The 23,111-nt window shown below is 44.2% G+C and overlaps 1 protein-coding gene across 3 annotated transcripts in view; it reads right to left on the bottom strand.

The window, feature by feature from the left end:
- Rnf38 (ring finger protein 38) overlaps positions 1-21,535 on the bottom strand; it is a 121,132-nt gene extending 99,597 nt beyond the window's left edge. The window contains exon 1 of one of the 3 annotated variants that reach the window (XM_070009867.1): positions 21,238-21,535. In XM_070009867.1, coding sequence (XP_069865968.1) covers positions 21,238-21,505 — 268 coding nt within the window. In that variant the 5' untranslated portion in view covers positions 21,506-21,535. The remainder of the gene's footprint in view (positions 1-21,237) is intronic. The other 2 variants (XM_070009876.1, XM_070009884.1) reach the window with 2 other exon arrangements.
- Positions 21,536-23,111: the final 1,576 nt, after the last annotated feature.

The following is a 23,111-nucleotide window of genomic DNA, read 5'->3' on the forward strand; positions in this document are numbered from 1 at the left end:
GCCTTGAGCTGAAGAGCTGAGGGACAGCGTCCAGGCCCAGAGTTCAGGCTCCACGACTGGACCCCAAAAAAATAAAAAATAAATTTTGATAGTACTAAAGTATGAACTCAAGCCCTCACACTGGCTAAGCATGTGATCTACCACTTAAGCAATACCACCAGCCCTTTTTACTTTTATTTTTTTGATAGGGTCTTGAATTTATGCCTGAGCCTGCCTAGACCACCATCTTCTTTATTCCTCCCACACATCTGAGATGGCAGGCACAAGTCACCAAGTCCAACTTACTGATTGAGATGGGGGGGGGGGGTTCCCCTCTCTTTTTTTTTTTTTTTTCTTTCTGAGTTGGCCTATAAGGACTGTTCTCCAAGTCTGGGCCTTCAGAGTTAATCTTTTGCTAGGATTACAGCCATGAATGAGCCATTACATCTGGCTATAATTTTAAACTCCCTTCAAAACTCTATAGTAACTATGAGGTTGGGGGTATAGCTCACTGAAAAAGAGGGTTTGCTCAATATATGCGAGGCCTAGGACCACAAAGCAAACAAACAAACAAAAAAACCCAGCATGTTTGTTATATACATTTCAAAATTACCTTTAAATTTTCCTTAAAAAAAAAAAAAAAAGCATTATGGAGCTGGGTGCTGGTGGCTCATGCCTGAAGCTATTTAGGAGGCTGAAATTTGAAGATCCTGACTCACAGCCAGCCTGGGCAGGAAAGTCTGTGAGACTCTTATCTCCAATTAATCAACAAAAAAAGCTGGAAGCAGAGCTGTGGCTCAAGGGGTAGAACACTAGTCCTGAGCAAAAAAAGCTCAGGGACAATGCCCAGGTCCAGGTCCTAATTAGTTTAAGCCCAGGACTGGAACACGAACGAACACACACATGAGCGAACACGAAAACACACACACACACACACACACACACACGCACGCACAAAGTAGTACAGAGGTGAGGTGGGGGTGAGATGGGGGTAGGAAGAAGGCAGTATGCCTAGGACTGGGGGCATGTGGCTCAAGTGGTAGACCTCTTGCATACCAAGTACCAAGCTGAGTTCAATTCCCAGTAACAGCTGCGTGACAGTGACTAACACCCATAAATCATAGCTACTCAAGAGGCTGAGAACCATAGGCTTCTGCTTCAATGCCAGTTTGGGTAAAATTTCACAAGACCCTATTTTGAAAATAACCAAAGCAGATGTGGATCAAGTGGTAGAGTGCCAGCCTACTAACAACAGTAAGGCTCTGAATTTAAACCCCAATACTACTGGGGTGAAAATTGAAAAAGCCTAATCAAACCTAATTTCAGAAAGAACAGGAATTAGACTATCTCATTTAACAATCCCTAATTAACAACTCTAGGCTGTTATTAAAAAAAATTATGACAAGCCTGGCGCCAGTGGCTCAAGCCTGTAATCCTAGCTACTCAGGAGATTGAGATCTGAGGATCACAGTTCAAAGCAAGCTTGGGCAGGAAAGTCTGTGAAACTCTTACCTTCCAGAAAAACTGGAAGTGGCGCTGTAGCTCAAACTGGTAGATCACTAGACTTGAGTGAAGAGCTCAAGGACAGCACCCAGTCCCAGAGTTCAAGCCTCACAACGGGGGGGGGGGGGGGGGGGGGATTCCAGAAGTGGCACTGTGGGCTCAAGGGGTAGAGCACTAGCCTTAAATACAAAGAGACTCAGGGACAGTGCTCAAGTTGGGAGTTCAAGTCCTAGGACCAGAAAAAAAAAAAATACGAGCACCAGGCACTAGTGGTTCACACCTGTAATCCTAGCTACTCCGGAGGCTGGGACCTGAGAATCATGGTTCAAAGCCAGCCAGGGTAGGAAAGTCTGTGAGACTCTTATCTTCAATTAACCACCAGAAAACCCAAAGTGGTAGAGCACTAGCTTTGAATGAAAAAACTTAGCTACAGACCCAGGCCCTGAGGTTCAAGCCCTATGACAGACAAAAAAGGAGTACCAAGGGCCAGGCTCAAGTGGTAGAACATCTGCCTAGCAAGCACAATACCATGAGTTCAACCTCCAGGACCACCAAAAATAAAAATAAAAAAGAATTTAAGAAATGTTCTTCTATTTCTCTCTGGGACACAAGGTCTTGCTATATAGCCCAAGGTAGCCTTGGATTCACAATCCTCCTGCCTCAGCCTCCCAGTGCTAGGATTACAAGCATGAACCACATGCCTGATGGATGTTTCTTCTTAGGAATGGCATTCCATTGTATAGATATATCACATTTTGTTTATCCATTTACTATCTGATGATCATTTGGGTTTTTTTCCACATTTTGACTATTACAAATGACAAACATTCCTACAAATCATTGTTTTTACCTAGACTTCTGCCTTCAATTTTCTTGGTATATATTTAAGGAGTAAAATTGCTAGGTTATATGGTAATTGTTTAATCACATGAGGAAACTCCAAACTGTTTTCCAACTGGCTGCATCAGTTTACATTATGACCATAGTTTAAGTGCTCTGATTTCTCATTCTTGCCAATACTTACTGTCATGTCTTTTGTTATAACCATGCCAATGAATATGTAGTATTTTTTTCAATATGATAATAATATCTATGACATGATACCTGGATTTGTTTAAAAAAGTAATATAAGGGGCTGGGAAAGTGGCTCAGTGGTAGAATGCTTACCTTGCATGCACGAGGCCCTGGGTTTGATTCCTTAGCACCACATAAGCAGAAAAAGACGGAAGTGGTGCTGTGGCTCAAGTGGTAGAGCACTAGCCTTGAGCTGAACTGCTGAGGGATAGTGCCCAGGCCCAGAGTTGAGGCCCTTAAAAAAAAAAAAAAACAGTAATATACACTATGTGAAAAATGCCCTATGTACCTTGTGGGCAGGGATAGGAGTAAAGTGATGAAAGGGATGATACTGTCAAAAAAAAAAGTAATCTGACAAAGTGGTAACCCCTCTATATAATACCTTAATAATAATAATATTTTATAAAAAGATAATATAAAGTAAGGTTGGGCAAAGACAAAATAAAATTATCAGTCTGGAAACCGCTGAACCTGGCTGGTGGAAACATATAGGTTCATTATACGAGTGTCTGTAACTCTTATGTTTGAGATTTTCTAAAACAAATTCTAAAATGCAACTATTATAAATATATGAAATTATTTCATACATTTGTAAACTGTAGAAAACAGTATAATACCTACTACTACATTATTTTGCATATCATTATACCAGTATTATCTTCAAGTATTTTAAAAATCTGAGAAAAAATTACAGGTGGTGACAGTATCAATTACATTTTTTTTTCTTTTCTTCTTTCTTCTTTTTGACTGCTAACCTTGCTTGAACTTAAGAGTCTAGCACTTACTCAGCCTGCTTGATCAGGTGGCAACCTACCTACCACTATTTACACCTCTGGGATGGTTTGTTTGCTGGTGAGCTGGAGATAGAGTCCTGTAACCTTTTCTGCCCAGGCTGGCTTCAAATTGTAATCCACTGGATCTCCTCCTGGGTAGCTAGGATCTCCTCCTAGGTAGCACCTACACCTAGCTTTTATCTCTCTTCTTTCCTTCCTTCCTTTTCCTTTTTTTCTTTCTAAGCTTTTTTTTTTTTTGAGACAAGGTCTCCCTATATAACCCACACTTAGCCTCCTGAGTTTTGTGATTAGTGGAATGTGCCACACATCTGGTCATTAGACATTGATTTTGAATCCATAACTAAGTAACAGAATTTCAAGATTACAAATTTATGCTAACAAAAACTGTATTTTATACAAGCTCATTAGTTACAAATATGAAAAAATAATCTGTATCAACTCCCACAAGTATAAATTAAAAAATTGCTATAGTATATTTATCTCAATTGATAAAATTTTATTTCTTTAATAATTAAGTACAACTCTACAGGAGTCAACTCACAATTATCTCTAGAAGGAGGAAGTTAAGGGGAAAAGAGTCAGTAGTTTAAAACAACACTTAGACCAGATGTGTCTGTAATCCTAGCACTTGAGAGCCAGAGCAGAGGATCCTGAGCTCAAGGTCAGCCTAGGGCTGCACAGAAAGACCCTGATTTAAAAAAGGAGGGGGGGGGGAGGAGAAAACAAAACAACAACAACAATACAACACTATTTTGCTAAAGTACAGAGACACATTTATTCTGCCAGAGCAAGTATCTGGACCAGATATGTAAACCCATGAATGAGTAATGGTAAACTGTGGCTAAGCACTCTGCAGGAAAAACAGAGTACAATAAGAAAGTAGAGAGGTTGAAACTGGATAGTCAAGGAAGACCTAAGATGAAAGCAAGGCGTTCACAGATGAATAAGAGCTGACATCTCAAAGGGCAGAAAAAACAGCTGGAGGAAAAGACAGGAAAAACTGAGGAAGTTCAAGTGCAATGAAGAACCACTGAACAGCTTTAAGTAGTCATATGGCCCATTGTTTTAAAAAGTTCTATTTAGCTGCTGTGCAGAGAAAAAACATGAGAGAGGCCAAAGACTTAATATCCAAACAGGCTGAAAGGCTACTGTGGTAAGAAGTGGGATAGCTTCAAAAGAAAGAAATGGAAGGATGAAAGATACATTTTAAATGATACAAGGTGCTGGGTGCGCCCATAGCTAGCTACTCAGGAGGCTGAGATCTGAGGATCACAATTCAAAGCCAGCCTGGGCAGGAAAGTCCCTGAGAGTCTTTTTTGTTGTTGTTGTTGTTTTGTTTGTTTTTTTGATCCGGTCATGGGGCCTGAACTCTGGCCGTTGTCCCTCAGCTCTTCAGCTCAAGGCTAGCGCTCTACCACTTGAGCCACAGCGCCACTTCCAGCTTTTTTCTTTTTGCTTGTGTGGTGCTGAGGAATCGAACCCAGGGCCTCAGGTATGCAAGGCAAGTGCTCTACCACTTAGCCACCTTCCCAGCCCCCATGAGACTCTTATCTCCAATAAACCACCAGGAAACTGGAAGTGGTGCTGTGGCTCAAGTGGTACAGCGCTCGCCTTGAGCTGAAGAGCACAGGGACAGTGCCCAAGCCCAGAGTTCAAGCCCCACGACCAACCAAAAAAATAAAAATAAATAAATAAAAAATAAATAAAAGATACAAGGTATATTGTAGAGAATCCATTCTAGATTGAGTTGAAAAGTACTTAGTGAAGCGCAGAGGAGAAGTATGTGAAAAAAATTAAACTGCCAAAAATGACTCCCAGGTTCCTGGGGTTGAACAACTGAATGCCATTTTCTGCTGGAAAAAAAAAAACAGAGAAGAAGAAATTTTGGACATGTAAATTAGGATCTCACTGTAAAATAAAAATTTAAGAACTTTCAATTCTCAGCATATAAATAGTAATTATACACTTGGGAACAAATACTTTCTTCTAAAAGAGAAGCCAGAAAAAAGACAAGAATGTAAGCACTGAAAGATGGGGTTGATTTAAGAGGGATGGGGAAGAATGATGAAAATGACGATACTGATGAAGACACATTATACTTACAAACTGACATGTTGAAAAAAAAAAAGCATAGGCAGAGGCTGGGAAGGTGGCTCAGTGGTAGAGCGCTTGCCTTGCATACCTGAGGCCCTAGGTTCGATTTCCCCAGCACCACATAAGCAAAAAGAAAAAAGCCGGAAGTGGCGCTATGGCTCAAGTGGTAGAGCGCTAGCCTTGAGCTGAAGAGCTGAGGGACAGCGCCCAGGCCCAAAGTTCAGGCCCCACGACCAGACCCCAAAAAAAAAAAAAAAAGCATAGGAACAAACCCCCCAAAACTCCAACATGAAGTAATGGGCAAAAAAAAAATCAATCAGAAAGTGTACATAAGAGGCTGGGAATGTGGCTTAGCAGTAGAGTGCTTGCCTAGCATACACAAAGCCCTGGGTTTGATTCCTCAGCACCACATAAACAGAAATAGCCAGAAGTGGTACTGTGGCTCAAGTGGTAGAGTGCTAGCCTTGAGCAAAAAACTCAGGGACAGTGCTCTGGCCCTGAGGTACAAGCCCCAGAGCTGGGGGGAAAAAAGTGTACATAAAAGTGAAGGATGGACTGGGAAGGTGGCTCAGTGGTAGAGTGCTTGCCTTGCATGCATGAGGCCATGGGTTCGATTCCTCAGCACCATATAAGCAAAAAGAAAAAAGCCAGAAGTGGCGCTGTGGCTCAAGTGGTAGAGTGCTAGCCTTGAGCTGAAGAGCTAAGGGACAGCGTCCAGGCCCAGAGTTCAGGCCCCACGACCAGACCAAAAACAAAAACAAAACAAAAAAAGTGAAGGAGAAAAACCAGGATTATAAGGTTTGAGGATCTATCAGATTGGAATCCAAGAAGGTGAATTCTGGTTAAGAATGCAATAAGATGTAGCCCGATTTCTATTGGTTTATACTCACAATCATTAGCAACTGTGGAAAGAGCAGTATGAGAGAGGGAAGTACAAGAAATGGTGGAACTATATGTCTGAGTCAAGCAGAAAAAGATAAGTTGATGTTAGGGAAATGAACCCTAAGATATGTATTCAAATGTTTTCTTTTCTTTCATGCCATTGTTTCTAACACATTTATAAGATTATTTCTTTGTTGTTTTGTATGTCCCTCCCCCACAGTATAACCCCTGCTTTCACTGTATTTGTTGTTGGTGTAATTTGTGGAGGGGAAGGGGAAAAAACAAATCCTTTAAATAGGGATACAGGTGGACCCCTTGCAACAATGAGATGTACAAGTCGTTATGTTGAAAATGAACTTTACAACTTTGGTGGGGGGGGAGGATTGGGTGGGGTAGTGGGGGAGGGAGGATGGGAAGGGATAGGAAGGGGAAACAGAGGAGGCCACAATGCTTGATAAGAAATGTACTCATCTTGGGGCTGGGAAGGTGACTCAGTGGTAGAGCGCTTGCAAGAGGCCCTGGGTTCGATTCCTCAGCACCACATAAGCAAAAAGCCAGAAGTGGCACTGTGACTCAAGTGGTAGAGCGCTAGCCTTGAGCTGAAGAGCTGAGGGACAGCGCCCAGGCCCAGAGTTCAGGCCCCACGACTGGACACCCCCAAAAAAAAGAAAGAAAAAAGAAATGTACTCATCTTGCCCATGTAATTGTAACCCCTCTGTACAGTATTTTCACAATAAATAAAAAATAAAAAAAAAAGAAAGAAATGGTGGAACTGACAAGGGCTGAAGGGTGATTGAAGGATGAAGCAGCCAACTTTTCAATCAAGTAGTTGAAATCACTTCATCTCTCCAACTATAATCAAACAGCCTAATTACTCTCCCTGCTTTCACTACATTCCTAACACAACAGTCCCAACCACCCTCCTAAAGGATGAGTTTCACCACTCCCCTGCACAGTGAGCTCATCTCATTTAACAAAAGGAAGCCTTACTAATAGCCTAGGTTACCAGTTCACCTCAAACCACTCTCTGGCCTCTCAGAAGTCCCTTCTGCACTTCCAATATACCAGCCACATTTTGGGTTCAGGGGTTCTAAAATTGGAGAGGTTAATTCCTTATTTCCTTCGTTCTCTTCAAATGTTGCCAACCAAATGAAAGAAGTTTTATCTGACCAACTGATTTGTGTTTGGGTTTTTTGTTTGTTTCTTTAATTTTTTTGGTAATGAAGTCTCACAGGATTGTCTTGAACTCATGAATTCTAAAGTGATTATCCCACCTTAGGCTCCTAAGTGCTAGAATCACAGATGCCATCACCAAACCCTGCTAACCAACTGATTTAAATAGCACCTATTTTCTTTTTTTTTTTTTTTGGGGGGGGGGTCCGGTTGTGGGGCCTGAACTCTGGGTCTGGGCGCTGTCCCTCAGCTCTTCAGTTCAAGGCCAGTGCTCCACCACTTGAGCCACAGCGCCACTTCCAGCTTTTTTCTTTTTGCTTTATGTGGTGCTGAGGAATCGAACCCAGGGCCTCAGGCATGCAAGGCAAGCACTCTACCACCGAGCCACCTTCCCAGCCCCTTAAATAGCACCTATTTTCTTCATCTTATCCTGCTCTACTTTTTCTTTTTAGCACTTATCCCTATGGTATTTTTATTGGTTATTATTTTTATTGGTTATTGTCTCTCACTGCCAAAATTTAAACTTACCTACTTTTGTCTGCTACTGTCTGTACAATATACAGGCCTCATATTTACTTGTTGCATGTAATTACAAAGGCCATTTGGTATTATAGGTTACTAAACTGTTACTTTTTTTTTTGTCAGTTGTGGGGCTTGAACTGAGGGGCCTGGGTTCTGTCTCTGAGCTCTTTTGCTCAAGGCTAGTGCTCTACCACTTTGAGCCACAACTCTACTTCATTTTTGAGTAGTAATTGGAGATAAGAGCCGCACAGGACTTTTCTTCTCTAGCTGGTTTCAAACTGAAGATCTTAGCCTCTTGACTAGCTAGGATTACAGGTGTGAGCCACCAACAACTAACAAAACTGTTACTTTTAATCTGCATGTGTTCTTTTGTGTACTAAAGTTTGAACTCAGGTCCTTGTGCTTGCTTGTCAGTCACACCACTTGAGCCACACCTCCAGCCCATGGCACTTTTTATTTGGTGTGGGTTTGTTTTGGGTTTTTTTGGCCAGTACTGGCGCTTAAACTCAGGGCCTCTCCCTCTCACTTGGCTTATTCCCCTTAAGGCCAGTGCTCTGGTACTTTGGTACCTTCCAATTCCAGTTTTTTGTAATTGGAGATAAGTATCTTGGAAGTTTTTCCTAGGTTAGCTTCAAACTGATCCTCAATCTCAGCTTCCACTGGCATGAGGCACTGGTTCCCAGTAGCACTTTAAATCTGAATACAAAGCTTTCTGCTATTTAGACAATGTAAGTCTGATCACTAGCAGGCATTCAGAGAAGGTATAGTTTTAGGGTCCATAAAATTAATATTAACCTATAAACCTAGGCCTTGGAAACTCACAATTATGCCCTAAGACTACTGAAGGAGTATTTCTTTATTTGGAGGGGGGCATTTTTCAGGGAGCACTGCTAGGGATTCAACACAGGTCCTTGTACATGCCATGTAAGTGTTCTACCCCTGAGCTAGATCCCTAGTCTTCCATCCAAATTTCAATTTTACTTTTACAATGCCCAAAAATTACAATGCAAATAAAGGGACAAAGGGTGAACAAATGGAGCAATGGTACTCACTAGACACTGTGTTGAAAATGAACTATACAACTTGTGGATGGGGACAGGAAGGAAAACTTGGGAGACAGCAAGGGAAGGGGTGACATTGTCCCAAAACAAATATACTCATTACCTGAATTAGGTAACTGTAACCCCTCTATATCACCTTTATAATAACAATTAGAAAAACAAACACTAAAAAAGTAACAATGCAGAGAGATGATCATGGAGGATGCATTGATTCTGATGAACCAAATAACTAAAGTAAGTATGTATGATGCATCTTCCAAATAACAAAACATGCCAGCCTGTCCCTATTCAGATTTTCAGTCACCAAGAAACAGACTTAAACCATTTTTTTTCTTTGATAATTACCTAGCTTAAGGCTGTTCTGCAAGAGCTGTCTGCTTGGCACTGGTGGCTCATGCCTATAATTACAGCAGAAGCCAAGATCTGAGGATAGCAGTTCAAAGCCAGCCTAGGTAGGAAAATGTATGAGACTCTAAACTCCAATTAAGCAGCACAAAAGCTGGAAGTGGAGCTATGGTAGAGCTCTAGCGTTGAGCAACAAAGCTCAGGAACAGTGCCCAGTCCCTGAGTTTATGGCCAAGAAAGGGCACAAGAAAAAAAAGACTAGCTATCAAAAAAAATTATCTCGTAACTCCTCACATATTAAGAGCAAATTAAGCTCTTGATTGTGTTAGTGATGCAAACCTTAATCAGAGCTTTGAAATCAGGTTTGCATCAATTTATAACTCATATAGATCATATATGCATGTAATCCGTATAGATTCTATGGAAACACACATCCTAGATATGTAGTCCTCATTCAATAAAACTAATTTACATTTACTGTACAACTAGGAATGGAAAGAAATATCAAAACAAGTTAAGATAAATCTAAATAACTGTTGTAAATTTGGCGACATAATTGCATGAAGCATTTTTAAAAATCATTTTCAAAAGAGCATATGTAATATATAAAAACAATTTAAATAAAGCCCCAGACTATATTTACAAAGAAAAAAAAAAGGAGAGTGGAGCTGTTATAGATGTCCTAAAATGCTTTTCTTCAAATTATGAGGATTTAAAAGGTACAATTTAACTCTATGAAAATCACAGAAAGTTTAAAAGCCGGTTTAAGACCTAAATAGTGAGGGCTACATGTCGTGTTACACAAATGTAATCCTAGCTATGTGAAAGAGAGACAGTCCAGTGTGAAAAAGTTAATCAGATGCTATCTCAAAAAAAAAGCTGGAGAACTAAGTTCCAGCTGTAAGAAAAAGCCAAGCAAGAATATAAGGCCCTGAGTTTAAGCCCTTGGTACTGGCACTATGAATGAATGAACAAATGAATGAGCTAATGAGCAAACAAACCATCAAGCTCAAAGTGGTGGAGCATACATGAAATCCCAATATGTAGAGATGGAAGTAGGTCTGAGACTGTGTTGTACAAAAGCACGAGACCCTACCTGGAAAAAAAAAAACTAAAACAAAGAGGGCTAGGGGCATAATTTGAGTGGTACAGTACTCATTGGTACACAGGCCTGGAGTTCGAATCTTAGTACCATCAAAAAATAAATAAAAGATCTACATGCTATATAAGCTAGATGTGGCAGTAAATGATTATAATCCTAGGTATTCCAGAAGCAGACACAAAAGGATTGTAAATTCCAGGACAGCCCAGGAAATGTTAGTGAAACTTTACCTTAAAAATAAAAAAGCCAGGCACTAGTGTCTCACATCTATAATCCTAGCTACGTAGGAAGCTGAGATCTGAGGATTGAGGTTCCAAGGTACTCTGGGCAAGAAGTCCATGAGACTCTTATCTTCAATTAACCAGCAAAAGCCCTAAGTGAAAGTATAGCTTACCTTGAGCAAAAAAGCACAGGGACAGCACCCAAGGCCCTGATTTCAAGCCTGAAGACCAACATGTGCACAAGTGCACGCATGTGCAGAAGCTTGCGCGTGTGCGCATGCGTGCACATGTGCACACATGCGCAAAGAACAGACACCAGACACACAGACACACACACACATACACACACACACACACACACACACACACGACTACAGCCCATTGCCGATGGTTCACATCTATAATTCAGCTACTTAGGAGGCTGAAGTCCTGAGGATCAAGGTTTGAAGCTAGCCTAGACAGAATAGTCCATGAAACTCTACTTCCAATTAACGAGCAAAAAGCTGGACCATGGCTCAAGTAGTTGTGTACCAGTCATGAGGGAATGAGCAAGACAAGCAAGTAAAAGGTCCTGAGTTCAGGCACTGGTACTGGCATGGGCGGGCAGATAGAGAGAGAGAGAGAGAGAGAGAGAGAGAGAGAGAGAGAGAGAGAGAGAGAGAGAGAGAGAAAGAGAGAAAGGGGGGGGCTGGGAATAAAGCTTAGTGGTAGAGCACTTGCAAATTACCAGAAATTTGCTACCAGATTCCAAAAACCATACAAAACAAACAAAAAAAAAACAATAACAACATCAGATTAGTCTCCCAAAGGAGAAACAAGTCATATATTTGGTTTTCTAGGGAAAAAAAAAATCAATCAGCTGGGTGCTGGCGGCTCATGCCTATACTCCTACCTACTCAGGAGGCTGAGATATGAGGATCTCAGTTCAAAGCCAGCCTGGGCAGGAAAGTCCATGAGACCCTTATCTCCAATTAACTACCAGAAAACAAGAAGTGGTGCTGTGGCTCAAGTGGTAGAGCACTTAGCCTTGAGCTGAAGAGCTCAGGGACAGTGCCCAGGTCCAGACTTCAAGCCCCATGACAAGAAAGAAAGCGAGAAAGAGAGAAAGAGAGAAAGAGAGAAAGAGAGAAAGAGAGAAAGAAAGAAAGAAAGAAAGAAAGAAAGAAAGAAAGAAAGAAAGAAAGAAAGAAAGAAAGAAAGAAAGAAAGAGAGGAGGGAGGGAAGAAGGGAAGAAGGGAAGAAGGGAGGGAGGGAGGGAGGGAGGGAGGAAGGAAGATCATCTGGCAACACAAAAAGCAAAGGAGGGGTGTGTGTGTGTTGGTCGTGTGTGTGTGTGTGTGTGTGTGTGTGTGTGTGTGTGTGTGTGTGTGTGTGTGTGTGTGTGTGTGTGTGTGTGTGTGTGTGTGTGTGTGTGTGTGTGTGTGTGTGTGTGTGTGTGTGTGTGTGTGTGTGTGTGTGTGTGTGTGTGTGTGTGTCCTGGGGTTTGAACTCGGCCTGGGCACTGACCCTGGAGATAAGAGTCTCACAGACTTTCCTGCTGGGGCTTGTTTCAAATCACAATCCTCAGATCTCAGCCTCCTGAGTAGCTAGGATTACAGGCATGAGCTACCAGTACTCAGCTCAAAGTAGGCCATGAATGGTTTTCTGGTAGTTAATTAGAGATAAAGAGTCTCACAGACTTTCCTGCCCACGCTGGCTTTGAACCGAGATCCTCAGATCTCTGCCTCCTGAGTAGCTACTTACTTATAGGAGTAATCTATCTTCTTGTAAGGTACTTTTTCATTTATAATTTCAGACAAGGAAAAACCAATTTCCAGGTTCAGTGTTGAACTTTTTTTTTTAAGCTTCAAGTATCTTACAAGTTGCAGGATTTAAATCTCTCAAAATGTATACATTTAAACAATTCCTATTAGCATTACCAACAGCACTCCATCATCCACTTTTGGATTATGTCTCCAGATAATTTTTAATCCCCACCTGACTTCCCTACCAACAAGTACTTGGATACCATCTTTACCCTGCCTGCCCCTATTACTTGGTTGTGCTCAGGGAATTATAATTACAGGGATCCCGCCTTTTAAAACATCCTCAGAGCACAAAGCCTCTTTGTATGATGGAGGGGAGGGGGGGGATAAGATGTGATTTCTAGGCTACACTGAAAAGGAAGAGTGGCAGCAACAGAAGAAGAGTCAGATCCACTATGGTTTGGATCCCCTATATAGTTGGATCCACTGTATTGTTTGTGGCAGTTTTTGTGTGGGTGATCAACAAGGGTTCTGCTCAGCCTATGCATCTCTTCCCATGAGGGGAAGAGTAGAGCCTATGAACAGATGGGCACAACCATCACAAAACCCAGACCAGGGAACTAAAGGAAGAAGCAAGAAATAGGAGGAAAGCAAGGAACAGCTGTCCTGAAGTGCACCCTTCTGTGCTATTTTCAGGATCTTTGGTATCTGGTAGCAAAGTTTCTGACAATAAAGACTATTACACTAATGAATCAGTGGTTATTATTGGCATACTGGTACGAGCTCCAATAATATGTATTGAGGTGGCAACAAAAAATTTACAGGCCAGGTGCCTGTGGCTCACACCTATAATTCTAGCTACTCAGGAGGCTGAGATCTGAGGATCAAGGTTGGAAGGCTAAGAAGTAAAATATAAGACTCTCCAGAAAAACACCAGAAGTGGAGCTGTGGCTGAAGTGGCAGAGCACTAGCCATGAACGAAAAAGCTAAGGGACACTGAGTTTAAGCCTCAGTACCAACATACACACACACACACACACACACACACACACACACACACACACACTCACACACACACACACACTACATAGGAAAACAAACCTATTTGTTTTAATTTTAAAACTGCTTGTAAGTCAAATAAAAATACTTTTTGTTAATTATGAGAGTTTCAACTCCTAGTTGGAAAAGTTATTAAAGGAATATTTTTACTTTCAGTTTACCCTTCAATGTAGTCTCAGAAACTTCTCACCTTTTAATCCTTTGATAAAACAAGTTGTTTTGTTTTGGGAGGGTGTGCATGCATGTATCTATGTGTGTGTGTCTGTTTCTGTGTCTGTGTATGCGTGTGCACACACCATTCCTGAGCTTTTCTGCTCAAGGCTACAACTCTGTTACTTGAGCCATAACTCTGCTTCCAGCTTTTTGGTAGTTAAGTAGAGATAAGAATCTCACAGATGACTTTCCTGACCTGTCTGGCTTTGAACCCCAATCCTCAGATCTAAGCCTTCTGAGTAGCTAGGATTACAGGAGTAAGCCACCAGTACCTAACTAAAAACAAATTTGCAAGCATCATTTGCAGACACTGAAATCAGAGATGCTGAAGCAGAATGAACAAACAGGAAACATCTCTTCAACTCAAGGAACATCTCAACTATGCAAAATGTCCTATGATCTGCTTACTTTTTTCTCCCATGTGTATATATATTTTTTAGTATCACTTTTTCCCTTCATTTATTTCTTTATATAAAATAATTTATATAGATCAAAAAAATACAATTTCTGAGGGAAGTGGTGACATTGTCCAAAAAGAAATATACTCTTTACCTGACTTTTGTAATTGTAACCCCCCTGTTGCTTTATAATAGCAACTTTAAAAAACAACAAAATTGGAGCTGGGGAGATGGCTCAGTGGTAGAGTGCTTGCCTTGCATGCATGAGGCCCTGGGTTTGATTCCCCAGCACCACATAAGCAAAAAGAAAAAAGCCGGAAGTGGCGCTGTGGCTCAAGTGGTAGAGTGCTAGCCTTGAGCTGAAGAGCTGAGGGACAGCATCCAGGCCCAGAGTTCAGGCCCAACGACTGGACCCTCCCCCCCAAAAAAATTTCTTACTCCTTTATTTCTACATTTTACCAAAACAGCAGAAAATGTAGTAACAACTTTGTATCTTGATTTGATACAAACAAGTATAATACCATAATTCTCTACCTGTCCAACACTACTTCAGTTACTTTTCTACTCAGTTATTCTTCTCAAGAGTAGTAAAGAATTCCTTTAAGAAATCTTTTTCTGGGGCTGGGAAGGTGGCTCAGTGGTAGAGCGCTTGCCTTGCATGCCTGAGGCCCTGGGTTCGATTCCTCAGCACCACATAAGCAAAAAGAAAAAAAAAAGCCGGAAGTGGCGCTGTGGCTCAAGTGGTAGAGCGCTAGCCCTGGGCTGAAGAGCTGAGGGACAGCGCCCAGGCCCAGAGTTCAGGCCCCACGACTGGACCAAAAAAAAAAAAAGAAATCTTTTTCTTTTTCCTGCCAGAAAAGGGGCTTGAACCTGGGGCCTAAGTGCTAGTCCTGAGCTCTTTCCTCAAGGCTAGCATTCTACCACTTTGAGCCACAGTGCTACTTCCGGTTTTCTGGTGGTTAATTGGAGATCAGAGTCTCACAGACTTTCCTGCATGGGCTGGCTCTGAACTGAGATCTTCAGATCTCAGCCTCCTGAGTATCTAGTATTACAGGTGTGAGACACTAGCATCCAGCAAAAATACCTTTAAGCAAAGGCACCCAAAAATACCTTTAAGCAAAACAGAAAGGAAAACAACAACAACTCTTTGAGTAAGGGCTACAGGTAAGATTGATTTATTCTCAAGTGGGCATAGGGGTATTTGTGTTAAACATTTTTAGTTTTATTTACATATAGTTTATTCAAAATATCTCTAAAGACAACACTAAAAGTATAAGGGAATTTTCTATACACTAACCTCAATTATGTTTTAAAATAAGAAAATGACAACAAATCCCACTTTAAAACTTGTATCCCTTGAGCCCCCCCCCCCCAAACATCACTTCTCCATTAAAATTGTTCTAAAAAATACTCTGCCACTATTTGCAAAAGCAGTAGGAAGTCCAGTCCTATCTTCGGTACATACTTTCTTCTTCACTCTCCAAGAAAAAAAATGAAGCAGCAAGAAGCATAAACAACCACTTACTGGAAAATGGATAAATATTTTCAAAATTGGCTTCAGAAATTTGGGAATGCTAGTATAGAGGAAAATATACATGAAATGTAATCATTGCATGTCCCTCTCTCTTAACATGAACACTGTAAAAACATAAGATCAAATGCAGCATATGGCCTTCTCTCCTTTATTTAACAGATACTTTTGTCTTTTTCTCTCATTCTTGTCTTCCATTTTGAGCTTTATCTTTACCATTTTGAGCTAAGCTGTTTAGTTCTGTTCAGCAAAGTGATAAAATGCCAGGACTGATCCATTCCCAAGAAAATTTTAATCTTTCGAAGCTCCAGGTCCAACAATAACCTAGCCTTTACTGCAGAGCCATGATGACTGTGAACAATTACCGCTGGACCTAGAGTCCCAATATGGTATGGAGAGCTGGTTCACACCACATTTTTTGGTGTGTGTGTGAGAATGTGGATGTCCCTTCTTCTCATTTGGCATGGTGGCATATGGCTGTAATCCTAGCACATGAGAGGCAGAGACAGGAGAATCACAAGTTCAAAGCTACTGTAGGCTACATAGAAATATCAGGACAACCTGAGTTTCATAGTAAAATTTTTTCTCAAACCCTGCCTCTAGCCAGGTGCTGGTGGTTTACACCTAGAATCCTAGCTACTCATAAGGCTGAAGTCTGACGTGGTTCAAAGCCAGCTCAGACAGGAAAGTCAGTGAGACTTTTATCTCCAATTAACCACCCAAAAGGCTGGAAGTAGAGCTGTGGCTCAAGTGGTAGAGTGCTAGCTTTGAGCAAAGAAGCTTAGGGCCAGGCCCTGAGTTGAAACCCAAGGACTGGCACAAAACAACAACAATGAAAAAAGAACCCCAAAAACAAAACACCTACCTTCTCCAAAAAGAAAAGAAAAGAAGGAAGGAAGGAAGGTCACTCTTCTGAGGATCAAGTAGTTTCAAACTAGGTGCTCATCTTGGCAACAGAATTCTACCCTTACTTGCTACCTGCAACAGTGTCCTTATTCTGAAAACAATCTATCCAGTTTTACATAGCAGCCCTGAAGAAAAACATACTTGGGGCACTGCTGCACCTCTACAGAAGATTCCCAGAAAGAAGAACCTCAAAACAAAAAAAAAAATAGTATTTCACAAGTTTCATTATCTCAGTCTCGTCTCACAGTTATTATCGTAAGTTTGTTCCTAAATACAGTAGAACTAGAACAAAATCTAGCAGAAAAGGAAAACTAGCAAATCTGGGAGGAAGAAAACTCTTCTGATTCAAGGATAATCAGTTGTTTCCTAAAGACCCAAATCTCACTCAGGTTCAAACTGTTGAACCTCAAAAGTAGGTCATAAGCTAAAACTACCCTTCTCTTAAGAAAAGCATGAGGGATGAGGGACATAGCTCAGTGGTTTCCATACATGTTTAGAATGAGCAAGGCTCTGGGTTCAATCTCTAGTACTCTTCCAAAAAGAATGACCCCATAACTTTGGGAGTTTACTTTCTCCAAATTTGTTTATCTTCACTGTATCTCTTTTTTTGCTCTTATCCTAATAAAACTGCATAGCTAACACATAGTAAAAAATGTAAATCTGATCTAAAACAAACAAAAAACCTTGGTAGGTAACAAACCCTAAAAATAAGAGAAACTGAGAAACTTACTACCTGATTTAAGATGAGTATGAGCAACTAATCCAACTATCAGTTCTTTCAGAAAATAGCATGGTGGTGGTAGTTACCTCTAATCCCAACACCCTGGAGGCTAAGGCAGAATAGCAAATTCAAGGTCAACCTGGGCTACCATAACAAGACATGGTCTTTAAGGGAAAAAAAAAAAATTCCAGGACCAGTGGCTTATAGTAACCCTAGCTAGCTACTGAGGAGGCTAACAGATAGAGGGTCACAGTGAACACAGCTCAAAGCCAACATGGGCAGAAAAGTCTGGAAGACTATCTCCAATGTAACCAACAAAAACCTAGGCTGGAGATACGCTCAAGAGGTAAAGCACCAGCAGAAGAAAGCAAGTCAAGCAAGTTCATAGCCCTGAGTTCAACATGGGGGAGGGGGAGGGTAAGGGAATGGTTTATGTCCAAGTATCAGGGTAGATCCAAATCTAGTCCTAGTCATCCAAGAGAAACAACAAATCAGTGCCTGGGGCCTAGGCTGGGGCCCAGCTAAAAACAGAGGTCTTCAGAATTTAGTGGGCATCATAATCAGATGTCTGAGCCCCTCCCTACACTTAATAAATTGGAATGTGCTGGAGCATTTATATTTTGATGAAGCTCATACTTCTTACCTAGGTCCACTAGAAATTTTCAAAAAACTACAAAACCCCCTACACCTATCAACAATTCCAAACTAAAAGTCCACATCAAAACTAGGTTTAGGTCAGAAAGGGCTTTCACACCTAAAAGACTGTGTTAGCCTGGTGCCTGTAGCTACAATTCCATTATGGAACAAAAACTCAGTGTTCTATAAACAAGAACATGTTTTACATGTGAGAAATATTTCAGATGTCTCAAAAATAGTTGGAATAGTATACTTAATATTCTACCCCATGCCCAATATTAGCAAATCTTAATTTGTAGCTATATGATTTAAACATTAGTAAAAGGGATGGCAAGTGGTAGAGTACCAGCTATGAACAAAAAAAGCTGATCGTTTGGGGACCTGATTTCAAGTTGAAAAAAAAAAACAACAACAGATAAGTGTGTGTGTGTGTGTGTGTGTGTGTGTGTTCATCGGTTTAGGGGCTTGAGCTCAGGGCCTAAGTGCTGTCCCAAGTGTGTGTGTGTGTGTGTGTGTGTGTGTGTGTGTGTGTGTGTGTGTGTGTGTGTGTGTGTGTGTGTGTGTGTGTGTGTGTGTGTGTGTGTGTGTGTGTGTGTGTGTGTGTGTGTGTGTGTGTGTGTGTGTGTGTGTGTGTGTGTGTTTTCACCGGTTTAGGGGCTTGAGCTCAGGGCCTAAGTGCTGTCCCTGAGCTTTTTTGCACAAGGCTGGAGCTCTACCACTTGGTAGTTAAGTGGAGCTAAGAGTCAGTTTTCTACCCAGGCTGGCTTTAAATCCTGATCCTCAAATCTCAGCCTCCTGAGTAGCAAGGACTTTGTGTGTATATGTGTGTATATAGATATAGATACAGATACAGATACAGATATAGATATAGTGCCCATATTAGGGCTTGAACTCAGGACTGGGTGCTGTCCCTAAGACCTCTCCACTCAAGCCTAGTGCTCTACCACTTAAGCCACAGCACCACTCACATCTTTTTGCTGATTAATTGGAGATAAGAGTCTTATGGACTTTCCTGCTTGGTTGCCCCCACAACCTTACTGATACCTATTTCCCAACTTTTAAGTTTTGGATGTGAAATGGCATCCACAATTGTGGCAAACTGCATTTCCCTGATTAAAAATCTTGGACAAGTTTATCTTTGCATATGTGTGTGTATGTAAATGTTGATTAAATATGTAGTTTCAGGCTGGGATGGTGGCTCAGTGGAAGAGTACTTGCCTGCATGAAGCCCTGGGTTTCATTCCTCAGCACCACATAAACAGAAAAAGCTGGAAGTAGCACTATGGCTCAAGTAATAGAATGCTAACTTTGAACAAAAAGCAGCTCAGGGACAGCACCCAGGTCCCAATTGTGGGTTTTTTTACTTTGTATGTTTCTTGCAAACTGGGGATTGAACCTAGGGCATCAAACATACTAGGCAAGCATTCACCCCTGAACTATACCACTAGCACTTTTATTATATTTCAAGACAGGGCCTCAAGACTGGTCTCAAACTCTTAATCCTTCTGCTCCAAGCACCCTTGTTAAAGGGTGCTGATTGTGACACCATGCCCAGCTCCTTACAGATTTTTTTAGAAAAATAAAACAAAGCAACCCATCTAGTTTGAAGCAGGGGAGTTCCCCAAAGCAAGGAGCTAACCTCCATGATAAAGCTAAGGTGCAGTACAGGAAGGAAATAGCTGATTTAAAGCAGGAATCACCCTGGACAAAGAGCCTTAATTAACGCATAGTCAGTCTTTGCCATCACTCTAGTTAAGTACTACGTCTAAGACAACACTACAAATACTTTGGGGACCTGCATTCTTAGAACAGAAGTGACAATGGGAAGGGTGCTAACTCTAGGCTGTTTCTATAAAAGTAGTACAACTGTTTTTTCAAAAAATGAAGTGATTGCACACCAATATATAAATTCAATTTTCTTAAGATACCATCTACCTCTAACAGACTTTCACATTCCCTCTTTGAAACATCCCAGTCTTTTTCCCCAGACACCTTCTTTCTCCCTTCAGCAATCCTTTTTATCTCCCTTCCCCCACAGTAACTGAACAATTCTCTCCCAGTTCCCCTTTCCACTGTTTCTATGGGACCCTCTTCATTGCCTGTAACATGATGCTTTTTCCTTTTCCTCTCCAGCTTCCTTTTCCAAGATGCACCCACAGTGTTAAAAAAAAAAAAAATCCCACCTAGTCAACCACCCCAAACAAAAACGCATTTCTCATGCATTACATGCTAGGCAAGGGGGTGACTAGTTCCAACCCTCACAGCTTCCTTCCCACTTCACGCTTGGGAGGGTTATTCTTTCTCAAAGAGTTCTCCAAGTGTCCAAGACCACCTGGGGAAACTCATATGGCCTTCTGTGACACAAATGTCTTTTTACCCAGAGTCTTGTATGGATTTCTAGGCTTGACATGAACGAAACTTGGGCTGTTTCGTGAAAAACACACCTTCCGGGTGTGATCACTAACGCGGGCTGGCCTTTTTCCCATTAATTCCAGCTGGACTGGCTTAGCGTGTGCAGTGGTAGGGAAGGTGGTCTGGAAGAGACCAAGTGGTCCCCACGATAACAAGTTTCCGAAGCCCGGTCCCACTCACTCCAGAAAGCCCTCTCCTCAAGAGCACACCGTTCGCAGGAGTCGTTCCCCCGTTCAGCTCCCCAAGACGGCTCCCCAGGGCACCACCGGGCTCCCAAAGCAGTCCCCCCAAAGCAGTCCCGGCTCCTCTGTCCCACACTGCAAAGAGATCTTTTCTCCCAAGCTGATCAGCAAGAATCGGCTAGGGGTGGGGAGGGGTGTCAGAAACCAGGCTCTACCCCCTCCCCCATCGATCAATCTCTCGCGGTTCCCAAGGGCCGTGGGGGGTGGGGGGGGCGGCATCCTCCCAACCCCCTCGGTTCCAGGCCCGCGCCAGCCCCTGGGTGGCCCTGAGTCCTAGCCAGGATACGGTTCTCACCAGCTATGTGACCTTGGGCAAGTCACTTCCCCCTGAGAGCCTCAGTTTCCTCCACGGTCCAGCGGAGACCTATGAAGGTCTTGCCCTGCCCACCTGGGGGGGGGGGGAGGGGGGACTACCCACCAGGAGGGAAAACGCTTTGTGAGCCGCTCGGTGTGGGGTTCCCAGGGGCTCCGGGACCGGACAAAGCTGAGGCGGACAACGCTCCTCCCCCTCCGCGGGCCCGAGTGGCTGGACCACACGCCTCCGGGTCCCCCCTCCTCCCCACACACACACACCCCAGGACCGACCCACGCCCCTCCCCGCCCGGCCGCTCCCGAACCCCGTACCTGCTCCTGGCGCTCGGCCGCAGGCGCCGCCACCCTGCGCGCCCGCCCGAAGAGGCCCGTGGCCGGGAGGGCTGAGACGGTCAGCGGTAGCGGGCTCGGGCCGGGGTGGCGGCGGCGGCGGCGGCGGCGGCGGCGGGGGGCGCGGGCGGCGCGGGGGCCCGAGCTCGGCGGGGCCCGGCCTGGGAGACGACGACTGAGGCTGGAAGTGCGCGGCGGCGGCTGAGGCAGCGGCGGCGGCGACCGCGGCGGCAGCGGCGCTTCCGCTCATGGCGGGGCCGCTGGCAGCGGCTCCGGTAGCGACTCGACTCCGGCGCGGCAGGCGCTGGCTGGGCCCCGGGCCGGTGGCGGCGACAGTGGCGGCGACGGAGGCGGCTCCTGGAGAGGGGGGGGCGGGGAGGAGGAGCCGGGAAGCCGCGGCGGCGGAGGGGGCGGGGACGCGGAGGGGGCGGGAACATCGGGCCGCGCCACCAATGAGCGCCGGGCTTCTGGGCCGCGGCTGCCGGGCGGGAGGGCGAGCGGGCGGCGCCGAGGGGTTTCCTCAGTCGCCGCGGCTCGCCCAAGAGGGGAGGCCCGGGGCCAGCCGCCCGCCCCAGAGCCGGGCTCCAGGGGCTGCCCCGCCTCCGGCCCGCCCCCGGGGCGCGGCTGCGGGCCTCCCAGGGCACAGCTTTGCGCTTTCCGGGCCTGCGCCACCCCTGAGCCCCGCTGCGCCTCTGCCTCCGGCGCGGGTGTGGGCGCCCGCGAGTGTGCGGGGGAGCTCGGCTCGGTGGACTCGCGCGGGTCGGGACCGCCGCCCGCCCTCCTGGCCCCGCGGCCTCGCGTTCCCTGCCACGACCTCAGCCTCCTCCTCTCTCCCCCGCCCTCGGGGCTCGCTCCGCTCTCCCTCCCTTCCTCTCCGTCTCGGTTGTTTTCTCAAAAGTTTTTTGGGGGGTTTTCTTTTTTTCTTTTTTCTTTTTTTTTGCCTTTCAGACACTTAGGAAAGAAACTCTCCTTTCTCTTCTCGGGCTGTGTTTCAGTCCCCGCGGACTGGGGAGGACGGCGGCGGCGGCGGCGGCGGCGGAAGCGAAAGCGGTGCCGCCGAGCCGCCTCCCCCGCGCCCTGCAGACCCATCTTGAATCCTCAGCCGCAGCCCGTCGTGCTGAGCCCCGGCCCCTCGCCCCCCGCCTGGACTGGCTCTTCCTCTTTCTCGCTTTCTGGGCCCTGGTTGAGACAACCCTGGGAGGGAACGTACGGGAGGCCCGCCCTGCACGGCCTCATCATCTCCAAAGAGGGAGAGGCCGGGCGCTGATGGCTGTCCTAGGAGAGCAAGAATGGTGCAGGTTCGAGTCGTCCTGCCCGCTGTCCTCCCGTAGGATGGGATGCTGGACACTCGGCCCATTTCTTCCCTCTGTTCCTCTGACTCTCGTGTCCTAGTCGTAGACGAGCTAAATGAACCCAACCGTGTTGTAGGGGTGTGTGTGTGTGTGTGTGTGTGTGTGTGTGTGTGCGCGCCCCGCGCGCGCACGCCCGGGAATGCGGGGTAGATCTCTTGAGAAAGATGTCGGCAAATCTTTGGCAACAAACATTTCCAATTCCACGTTGACACTTCATTAGGGACACTATCTTTCCACCACCAATTCTCGGCACCGGGATACAATGTTAATAAAGATCTTATCCAGGCCTTCAAAGAGTTTACAATCTCCTTGCAGGACAGTGTGATCCTCTTTAAAAGTAGTGGTTCACAAGTAAAAAGATGGACTGAGAAGACCTTAATAGTGTCTTTGGCCAAGACTTAAGATTTTCTTTCTTTCTAGTCACGGAGGAGTCAGGGGGCTTCCATCCCAGTGCCTACTGAAGAGTACTTGTAAATTACTGTATGGAGGAATTGGTTTTCCTTT

The sequence above is a fragment of the Dipodomys merriami genome, unplaced genomic scaffold (genome assembly GCF_024711535.1).
Source record: "Dipodomys merriami isolate MVZ:Mamm:240054 unplaced genomic scaffold, mDipMer1.0.p SCAF_11, whole genome shotgun sequence".
NCBI classification, from domain to species: domain Eukaryota; kingdom Metazoa; phylum Chordata; class Mammalia; order Rodentia; family Heteromyidae; genus Dipodomys; species Dipodomys merriami.